Source organism: Syngnathoides biaculeatus, chromosome 8, assembly GCF_019802595.1.
Source record: "Syngnathoides biaculeatus isolate LvHL_M chromosome 8, ASM1980259v1, whole genome shotgun sequence".
Taxonomy (NCBI): Eukaryota; Metazoa; Chordata; class Actinopteri; order Syngnathiformes; family Syngnathidae; genus Syngnathoides; species Syngnathoides biaculeatus.
The window spans coordinates 7604111-7614899 of record NC_084647.1 but is presented as its reverse complement, the minus strand read 5'-3'; the positions used below and the strand labels follow the sequence as shown (position 1 = coordinate 7614899).

At 46.4% G+C, this 10789-nt stretch overlaps 1 protein-coding gene and 1 long non-coding RNA gene across 3 annotated transcripts in view; one reads left to right on the top strand and one right to left on the bottom strand.

The window, feature by feature from the left end:
* Positions 1-2412: 2412 nt before the first annotated feature.
* Positions 2413-10789, bottom strand: part of LOC133504454 (uncharacterized) — a 49481-nt gene continuing 41104 nt past the window's right edge. Inside the window, exons 4-5 of one of the 2 annotated variants that reach the window (XR_009795961.1) lie at positions 3159-3229; positions 2413-3071 (exon numbers count right to left, since the gene is read on the bottom strand). This is a non-coding gene — a long non-coding RNA (uncharacterized LOC133504454). Of the gene's footprint in view, positions 3230-10789 lie in introns of both variants that reach the window. The other variant, XR_009795960.1, reaches the window with a different exon arrangement.
* foxa3 (forkhead box A3) lies at positions 3241-10661 on the top strand. The gene is made up of 2 exons (XM_061826686.1): positions 3241-3525; positions 6531-10661. The coding sequence occupies exons 1-2, from the start codon at positions 3451-3453 to the stop codon at positions 7770-7772; spliced, it is 1317 nt and encodes a 438-aa protein (XP_061682670.1). The 5' UTR covers positions 3241-3450; the 3' UTR covers positions 7773-10661.

Here is a 10789-nt window from a genome sequence, read left to right as displayed (position 1 = left end):
TTAGAGATGAAAAAACAGGAAGCAGAACAGACGAAGATGTTGAGGTTCTCGCTCGGAGTGAGCAACTTTGATAGGATTAGAAATGAGCTCATTAAATGGACGGCCAAAGTTGGATGTTTTGGAGACGAGGTTCCATCGAGAGAGCAGACTCGGATGGTTTGGACGTCTCCGGAGGCGAGAGAGTGAGCAAATTGGTAGGAGGATGGGAAGGATGGAGCTACCAAGGAAGAGAGAGCAAGAGGAAGACCAAGACGGTGGGTGTTCGAGAGGAAGATGCACGAGATATTGAAAAAAGATGACACGCTGTGGCGACCCCGAATCGGGACAAGCCGAAAGGAAAAGAAGAAAATAAAGTGTGACACAATGTGTAAAACTCTCACTGTGATCGCTTCAATGAACAAAAATTGTCGACTTCCAAGTGGAAGTTAATTCACATTCATGTATGTCATATTGCCTGCATACGACAAAATGTTCATTTACTCAATTTCTGCGCCGGTAGCATTCTGCCGCTCTCTGGCAAAAATAAAAGAAAAATGAATGATTTCATCATATGCTTTGCTGGCTCAACTGACGTCATCATCAATTATTATTATATCGTATTTCAATTGAACGCATTTGAATGACGTACAGCCTCGCTGAGTTTTTTTTTTTTCATTTTTTTTTCTCCAGAAAACGCACGGATGGATTAATTTCACAAAAGTTGAAGAAATGAAATCTTTTGACGTCGGGAGAAGCCGTCGCGTGACGTCATAGCCCAAACGTTGCACGTGCACATTCGGCCAGCAGGTGTCGCCGCGTTGCCGCGCTCGAATACTTATTGGGCCGTACTGCGGTCGTACTGGCTGGTATTGATCCTGCGGCGCTGTGACAAAAGTTCTGGCGAATCCCGCCGAGACCACCGCGCCGAAACAAAAGCGACGCGAGCGAAGGGGGACGCGCGACTTCCTCCATTAGCGTCGCCTCATTAGCGCCATTGTGGGCGCGCACAATGACGCGCGTTCTAATCGAGGCCGCGCACGTCGCGGATGCGTATTCCGGGGAGAGGCCTGTGACGTCACAGCCGCCCCTCTGTCTGCCATTCATGTTCATGTGCAGCGAAAATCATGGATTGTGTGTCATATTTTCATAACGATCGCAAAAAGCGGGACACTTCGTGCTTGCTGGAAGCTTCCATGAACTCATATTTACAGTTTTATAAATTGGGGGGGGGGGGGGGGCGAAGTTGCAAACATTCCAGTACAACTTTTTTTCCCTTGATTAAAAAAAAAAAAAAAAAAGTTTCAAGGTTTTTTTTCCCCAAAAAAATAAAATCTTTTTTCAACATGCAGACATATATTTATAATCGAGATGAAATACAATCTGAAATTTTAAAGGAAAACAATGCAAAAGTATGATTGTGTTCTTACTTGAATGTTATTTTTTTTTAGGATTGCATTTTTTTTTTTGAAGAGAAGCTTCCAAGGGGGGAAAAAGTTGTTTTGAGAGAAAAAGTAACGAAAACCTCTTCAAGGTATACTTTTTATTTGCGTTATTTGCTTTTGACTTTGACTGATGTGTGGAATAGAAAAAAATCAGCTTCTTTAATTACTTTAATTATATATATATATACTTATTTAATTTGTAGCGTATTTTCGTCATTTTTATCCTAGATCTATTATGATTTTCGTTCTATTTTTGAAACCCCAAAAATTGGCTGATGGCGACGATGACGTCACAAACCGAACCACCTGCCTGAAGCGCATCGCCATTATGCAGGTGCCCCCCCCCACCCCGTTTTCCGAATCCCCTCGACGACCTCCCGCGTGCACGTCATCACATCGCCATTCACCAGCCCTTCGCGTGCACGCGCACGGCCGTCTTGTGTATTCGGCCTTCGCGCGGCGCGCACACAACACAACCCGCGATATTAATTCTCCTTCGTACTACTTGATTATATTTGATATTATTGTTTTTACATGTAAGTTGGCAAGCGTGACAAAAAATAGGAGGCACGTGCAGTGATTTGAAGGAACAAAAAGTTGTCGATTTAGATCTGTATTTGATTTGGACTAACCGATCAAAACACAAAAGAACAAATTATATGTTTGAAAAATAAAGCGCTGGGCAGAAAGGGGGGCGAAGAATACATAATCATATACAGAAATGACATTGTTTAACTATCAAATGTATTCACAAACCAAATAACTTCAGATGACAAACAGTACAATCAATCAATATAGCTGATGTGTGGTAAACGATCAATCCAAAACGATTTTAAGTGTTTTTGAGAGCAAAAAGCTTTTATTTGACTTTTAGTTGGTTTACATTTCTTCAATTTATTTATGGTGACAATCTTTCATTGTAAGAATTGTTGAGCCATCAGTTTGCGATGAAACATTCAATTATTTGTCATTTTTATTTTTATTTCTTGACTCCAACGTGTACATGAGTTCCAGAATGTGTCGAATACCCCTCATAAAACCTTGTAATGAAGTATTGATTCATTCTACGTTTATCTTTTACATTGTAGTGATATTGTTTCATTTTTTTTTACCGTTCTTTGTTTTATTGTTTTATCTGTACATTAAATGTTCCATAAATAAATGAACAAACGACGACGGCATGCAATTCTTTTATTTTATTTACATTTGTTATCTAATGCACGTTGTGGTTCGGGCTCCACCATGACAGTAACACGCCCGTGACTCATTTTATTGTTATTATTATTATTATTTGTGCGTGTGTGTGTGTGTTTACAGTCAACTTTGCAAGCTTGTAAATTTTTTTTTTCCCTTTTGGCTAAGCGACGTGTTAAAGGTTCCATTGAGGTGACAGCCGCGGCAATGAAGGACTTTCACGCCCCCCCACCTCGGGATAGGCCGCACACAGGAGACCCCCACCCCACCCCGCACCCCCAGCAACCCTTTTCAACATCACGATCTAACTTTGGAGTGTGCGTCGGCGTATGGGGGAGTGGGGGGGGGGGGTCGTGCCGCAGCCCGGGTGGCCGCCGGTCCGACCGGGCCAATCAACAGCACGCCAGGGGGCCACATCGGCCTTTTTTCGGGATTCTCCTTCCGTATTGAAATGGACTGCAGGGGCGGAGATGGGGAGGGAGAGGGAGGGGGGGGGTGCTTCAGGACGGCTGGGGGGGGGGGGGGGCGTGGTTCCGGCTCTACCTTATAAAGGGTCCCGGCTGCTGGCGGCTTTCCTCACGTCCGTTTGACACGCTCGACGCTTCGCATCAGGCCTGGAAAAAAAAAAAGGGGGAAAAGTAAAGAGTTGGGAAAACAATGGACCAATGAACTTTGAGTCAACACCTGGCCAAACTTTCCACGTCAACGGAGCAATTTTTCTTCCCGTGCGTCAACAAGGATTTCTTTTTGTTGTTGTTGTTTTTTTTTTTTTTTGCGGGGAAAACGTCGCGATCCCGAAGTGTGACAAGTTCTCCGCCAAGTTTTCTTCGTGGGGATGTTGAGCTCCGTAAAGATGGAAGCCCACGACCTGCCCGACTCATGGAACCCATTCTACAGCGAGGCCAGCGAGGTGAGCGCCACCCCCCCTTCCAAAAAAATAAAAGTAAAAAAAAATGAAACCGGACAATAATGCGAAGGTTCAGAATAAAAAAAAAAAAAAAAGAAGCGTCACGTAAATCTGCAGCAGAAGGCCAAAGCCAACGTCAATTACGAATCTTTATTTTATAGGAACAAAATATAGCATTAGGAATGAAAAAAATTAAAATAAAAATTGAGTACATGTGAAAAAATATGCCTTTACATAGTAGACGACAGATTTAAAGGCCTTAAAGAGCAAAGACAATTCAATAGAAAGCAATGGCCAAAGAAATAGACAAAAGATAATTTTTTTAGGCCTAAATAACATCAAAAAATGACATCAATACACACTTAAATACAGCTACAGGCCAAAACAACTAAACATATTTTTGCATACCAAACAAAAATAAGCATGAAAAAATTAAACATGTATAAAACGTGTAGTTTATATATTTGCCAGACAATAAAAAAGGGGGAAGATCAATATATATTTGAAATACAACACAAAACAAAAGCGTTACATATTTTAAAGATCAAAATAACAAAATGCACATTTACACGCAAAAATAAATAGCCTCCATTTTATGTCACAGGAATAAAAGGAATCTTTTTTTTTTTAAAAGTTGCATGTATATTTGAGAAGTTTTTAATTGCTAATGTGCAAGTGACGCAATGGCAGTTTATTCCGATGCCTTTTGTCGTCAGACAATGAATGCAAATACATTTGTAATCGCATTTATTAAACAATTGGAAGGTGCAAAAGATGCGTGGCCAGCTGTTAATTCAATTTAAAGTTAATGTCATCAACTGCTGATGAAATTCACACCTTGTAAATATTTAACCCGAAGTGAGCGTCGAGGCTCGACTCCCTCACTTGAAAAAAAAAAAAAAATATTCGTTCGCTTTTTTTTGGGGGGGGGTGGGGGGAGTGTATAAATTAAAAAAATGGAAATCTTGTGGGATCGGTTTGGTTTTTTTTTTCTGTGCTCGGTGAGCAAAATTGGTTAAAAAAAAAAGAAGCGTGACGCGCTTTTTACGCACTTTGACGTTCACGCGTGAGTGTGAAATCCACGCGGCGCACTGAGAGCTTCATTGTGCATTGAGCAGGAGAAGAAAAAAAAAAAGAAAAAGAAAAAGAAAGAACGAGAAAGACGCTCAAAAAGGGACTCGAATCGAACCAAAAGTCACGTGTTGGACTTCTGCTGATGGGATTTTGGCCCCTCGCTTGCGGACCAACTGAACCAGTTTTGGGCCTCAGCGATGGAGGGGGGGGGGGCGCAAAGATGCCCTGGTACGTGGGCAAGGGGAGCCAAATGCAGTGTGTTGCAATCCAAGACGCCCCTCCCCAATAAATAAATACTAATCATACAAAAATGACAACAATGACAAGGAGACTGGAGGCTGCATGACGTCACACACACAAAAGATAATTTGTGCGATGATGACGATGAAGATGGACTTTGTACAAAGTGTAAATAAGAAGCAACATATTGCAATAATTTCATTCACATTTTAATCATATGCAAATTAAGTACAGTTTTCTTGAGCAATGTCATAGCTCAGTAATTGGACTTTTTTCCATTTTTGAAGGACTGCGTCTTCACTGTCATTTTTTAGGGGGGGGGGGAATGATAAAATAAATGCTTCCTAGCCCAAAACAAAAGCGTAAAATAATAATAATAATCATCAAAATTCAAGGAAAAAAGTGCACGTGTAAAAGGTGTTTAAGATTTGTTTTTGTTTTCAAGTTGTTTGTAAACGTTTGCAAGACGTCATTACGACGAGTGCGGAAGATTAATAACGCTCCATAAACCTTTGAGATATGGATCAATAATGCAAAAGTGCGGTCGTTACCTTGGGTATTTCACCTATTGCGAGGTTGGACTCAAACCACTTTTTGGAGAAAGAATTTGGAAACATCATGGCGAAGCGCACGGGTGCCAAACGCGAGGCCCGAGGGCCAGATCTGGCCCGCTGCATGATTTTATGAGGCCCGCAAAGGCAAATCATGTTTCAATGATTATTTTTTTAAATCTGTGGCAACATTTCAAATTGTCATATCATAAATGATAATGTTCAGATATCGCAAGAATTTTTGTGATACAACATTACCATGGATTTCTGATTCCAAAACCAGTTCATAAATTTCATGTGTAAAAACGATGAGGCGGTTCAAGGTTTTGATGGTTTCACAGTCATAACGGCCCTCTGAGGGAAACTGTAACGGCAACGGCAAAAATGAGTGTGACACTCCTGGCTTAGTGACATCAGAAGGCGGAGTCGGAGTGGCTCCTCGCGAGCGTTTTCATTGTGATTTTGGTGCCGTTGATCGTTGGTCCCGTCGGGGAAAGGGCAAAGGGCACGTCGGAGATCCTAGCCCGCTCGTACGTTTTTGTAGTGACCAAACCGGAGGGAGTTGCAGGAAGTGAGGAGGCTACGTGGACCACGTGAAAGAGATCTTGACCTGAGGGGAGGCGGCAAACAGGAACTATCGAGTGGAATGGTTTATTTTGGCTAGCTTGGACTTGCTACCAATGAGTAGGACTACAGTTTTAGTACTTGTACAAAGTTGGATGAGAACCGGCGTGGACAGTCGGGTTAGGTGGCTAATAAATAGGAGGAGAGGGGGCCCGTGACAGAACCCTGGGGGACGCCAGAAGAAGCAGGTGCCCTGACAGGATTGTTGATGTTCCCCGAGTGAAAGTTTACAGACCAGCTGATGAGGGGAGGGGAAAACGGGGAGTTAGCCGTCGGAATCGAGATCCTCTGAATTCGGGTTTGTTTTTGGAGACGTAGTCGGGAAGGAAGGAAGGAAGGAAGGAAGGAAGGAAGGAAGGAAGAGTCCCGGTGGGTTTGGTGGAGACGGCAAAACATCCGTGAAGCCTCCAAATTGCCCTCGGGTGTGAATGCGAGTGCCGCTTTTGTCTGCATTGTGCCCTGCGCCCAAAAACCGGATGAATGGATCTCTAACGGACTCACCTTGTGTTCTGGTTCCAGATGTATTCGTCGCCCAGCAGCATGAACTCCGCCCTGGCGTCCATGGGCTCCATGGGGCCCCTCAACAGTTACATCAACCTGAACCCGACGGGCGGCGGCGGGGGCGGTCTCAACATGGCCTACCCGGGCCCGGGCCTCAGCACGTCGCCGCTCGCCTCGGTGGGCTCGGGCCCGGCCCACGTGCCCCTCTCCCCGGTGGCGCCGTCTCTGGGCTCGGCCTCGCTCACCCAGCTGGGTCCGGCCGCCGCCCCCCCGGGCTCCCTGTCCCACTACGGCAACATGAGCCAGTCCGTGAGCCAGCTGGGCTACCCGTCGGGCGCCTCCCTGACCCGCGGCGGGCCGAAGGAGATCCCGCCCAAGCCGTACCGGCGCTCGCTGACCCACGCCAAGCCGCCGTACTCGTACATCTCGCTCATCACGATGGCCATCCAGCAGAGCGGCAGCAAGATGCTGACCCTCAACGAGATCTACCAGTGGATCATGGACTTGTTCCCGTACTACCGGGAGAACCAGCAGCGTTGGCAGAACTCCATCCGCCACTCGTTGTCCTTCAACGACTGCTTCGTCAAGGTGGCCCGCTCGCCCGACAAACCGGGGAAAGGCTCCTACTGGACTCTGCACCCGCAGTCGGGTAACATGTTCGAGAACGGCTGCTACCTGCGGCGCCAGAAACGCTTCAAAATCGACGACAAGCTGACCAAGAAGGCGGGCAAAGACGGCGGCAAGGGGGGCGACGCCTCGGACGACCGCAGCCCGTCCGGGCCCGGCGGCTCGGACGAAGCCGACTCGGCCCACTCGGACAACTCCCACCCGGGTTCGTCCGACGACCAGACGCTGCCCCGCGGGACCGCCAACGACGGCCTGTTGGTGCCGCTCGACTGCGCCCCGCCGCCGCCGCCCGCCCTGCCGCCCGCCTCCTCCGCCGGCCTCTTCCACGCCCAGTCCTCCCACCTCCTCCCGGGCCCGATGGGGCAGCACATGGACCTGCAGAGCGACGCCCTCAAGTCGCTGGACCCCCACTACAACTTCAACCACCCTTTCTCCATCACCAACCTCATGTCCAACGAGCAGAAGATGGACCTCAAGTCCTACCAGGACCAGGTGATGGCGTACAACAGCTACGCCTCCGGCGGCTCGCCCGTGCCCGCCAAGCAGATCTACGACAGTCCCGGACCGGGGACCATGGACTCCGGCGCCTACTACCAGACGCTCTACAGCCGCTCCGTGCTCAACGCGTCCTAACTGAAATGAACGCGGCACAAAATGGAGGCTTCCCCGAGAAACTCTAAAATGGCCGCCCTGTTCGGAAAGCCATTCGAGCTCTCCTCCGGATCTCGAACTTAAGGTCCACGTACTAGTAGCCTCTTTGTCCTCACTACTAAGATAATTCAGACCCCGCTAGAACAATTTTCTTTCAATTCCTATATTTCTGACCGGTTACAGCGTTGGCCTCACAGTTCTGAGGTGCCGGGTTCAATCCCGGCCCTCTCGAGCGGAGTTTGCAAGTTCCCCCCGTGCCTGCGTGGCTTTAATCGGACACTCGAAATTGCCCCTGGGTGTGATTGTGAGTGCGACCGTTCATCTCTATCTGCCCTGCGATCGGCTGGCGACCAGTTCAGGGTCTACCCTGCCCCTTGCCTGCTGGGATAGGCTCCGGCAATCCCCGCGACCCTCGTGAGGATAAGCGCCTAGCAAAAATGGACGGATGGGAGTTAAACGCATTGTCGTGACGTGAAACCGATCAAATGAAGTACATTGGACGCACACTAGCAGCCGTTTGAGCATTTATTCCTCAAGAGCCAACCTTGAGCTTGTTGTACTAGTACCCTGTGTCCTCATTAGCAAGTCCCGGGTCGCTACTAGTATCCAATGACGCCTGGTAACCTACTGTGTTGCACTAGTAATGTTACTCGGACCAACTGGTAGGCATTTGTTCTTCACTAGTACCCCATTTGTCCTAGAACCGTGTGCTATAACTAACCAACAAAATTCTACTAGTAGTCAACATGTAGCACTTCACTCGTTGTCCGGCCGGCGAGGACAAAGACGGTACCGGAACGTGGACTTTGAGACGGATACCGAGGAAGCGGCTCGGGCATTTATTTGATATCCGACTTCGCTTCCCGGCGCCAGCGCGTGGACCTCCGTCCGGATCCGGAGGATCGGCGAGGCGCGTTTTTGAAGGAGCAGATTTTTCCTCTCGCCTCTTCGGAGACTCTCTGGTCACACGCGATGACGACGACGACGACGAAGATGGACTTTGTACAAAGTGTAAATGGCGGCAATGTGTGAGCGCGCGAGTGTGTCAAAGGGGTATTTGCATTTATTTATAAAGGGAATAAATTTTAATATATCTTATATTCTGCTTTGTCCAAAGAGTTACAAATGAAACGTGTGCTCGAGGTGTTACGTTCAACTTTTTACTCTTCATGTTACACAAAAAAAAAAAAAAAAAAAAAGATTGTCTGACACTTTTTGGGCTTTATTCCGGGATTAATGAATCATCTGGAATAGAAGAATCACGCGGGGAAGGAATGGGAGTTCTGGAATGAGGAATGTTATTCTGATTGAGAGTGGGAATATTTTGGAAATATGGAAACGTTCTGGAAGAAGGGACTTTTTGGGAATAAAAATGTGTGCCGCAATTTGGGGGATGTTCTGACGATGTTCTCGCAAGGGGAGAACCGAGAATTGCAACGTTCAGAATGTTCATTTTGTGGAAAGATTCTGGAATAGTCATATTCCAGATTAAATGAGTATTCCGGAATTTCAAAAAAAAATTGTTACGGCTCAAGAATGCTCTTCTAAATCCAAATACTAGAAAAGGAATATTCCGGAATAAGGGAGGTTGCTATGTGAATCTTCTGCAATAGCATTGTTCCAGAATCAATGATGATTCCGGAATAAAAAAAAATGTTATGGTTCAAGAATCCTCTTCTAAATCCAAATACTAGAAAAGGAATATTCCGGAATAAGGGAGGTTGCCATGTGAATCTTCTGCAATAGTATTGTTCCAGAATCAATGATGATTCCGGAATAAAAAAAAATGTTATGGTTCAAGAATCCTCTTGAAAATCCAAATAGTAGAAAAGGAATGTTCTGGAATAAGGGAGGTTGCCATGTGAATCTGATGGAATAGTATTGTTCCAGAATGAATGAAGATTCCGGAATCAAAAAAAAAAAAAAAAGGTTCAGGTCTGGCTAAAGAAACATTCTGATCAAAAAGGAATATTCTGGAATAGGGAGTATTTGAGAATAAGAAAGTTTGGGAAGACGAGCAAACGTTTGGGGGAAGAAGGCAAAGCAAACTGTGGTAAAGACGTTTTTCTTTTCCCCTTGTTACCTGTAAGAGCGGCTGGGCTGGGACCGGACCGGACCGGACCGGACCCTCCGTGCGAAGCGCCGGTTACTAAAACACGAGGCCAGGAGAGATGCACTACGGGACATTGGCATCCATAACTTTTGCACTACGGCGCTCCCGATGGCCTGGTGGGCTGCGTCCGTCCGTCCGTTCGTTCGTTCGTTCGTTCGCATTCCAAATGTGTGGGTGGTCTCTCTGACTTCCCATTGCGGTCCAAAACTCTTCCCCCCCCCCCCCTTCCCACACGCCGATTCGTCCGAATGATGTGAAGGATGCCAAAAATGAAGGTCACATGACATCGGAAGAGAAAATGTCCTATTTAAAGTTACGGGCTCTCTCTCTTTTTTTTTTCTCTCTCTCTCTTTCTCCTTTTTTAAAAATTGTGTGTCGCTATGATATTGTGCCTGTGCTTCTTTCGCAATGTGACGGCCATCGTTTGCGTTTGTTAATAAAAAATAAAAACAAAAAAAAAAAAAAAGGTTGAAATGGGGCAAAAGGCCGCGTCGCGTCTTTTTCGGGACATTTTGACGTTCCAGGGAGTCCTCGGTCCACGGCCGAGATCCGTTCCTACGGTAGCGACTCGAGTCGGATTCCGCCGTTCGAGTCAGAATTCACAAATGTGTTGGGCGGCTAAAGTGCCATTTTGGATCATCTTCTAGTTAGTAATTAACGCGGACTCAATATGCTAAAAATGCACATTTGGCTGACAAACTAAAGCACGGGTGTCAAACTCAAGGCCCGGGGGCCAAATGTGGCCCGCCACATGATTTTAGGCAAATCATCATTTTTCCACCTCCATGATTTCTGTTCCAATCTGGAGCACTTGATCGGCAATGGAGTCCCTTGTGAGCAAACAAAATATTGCACCTATCCAACCATTTTTCGAAGCCGCTTATCC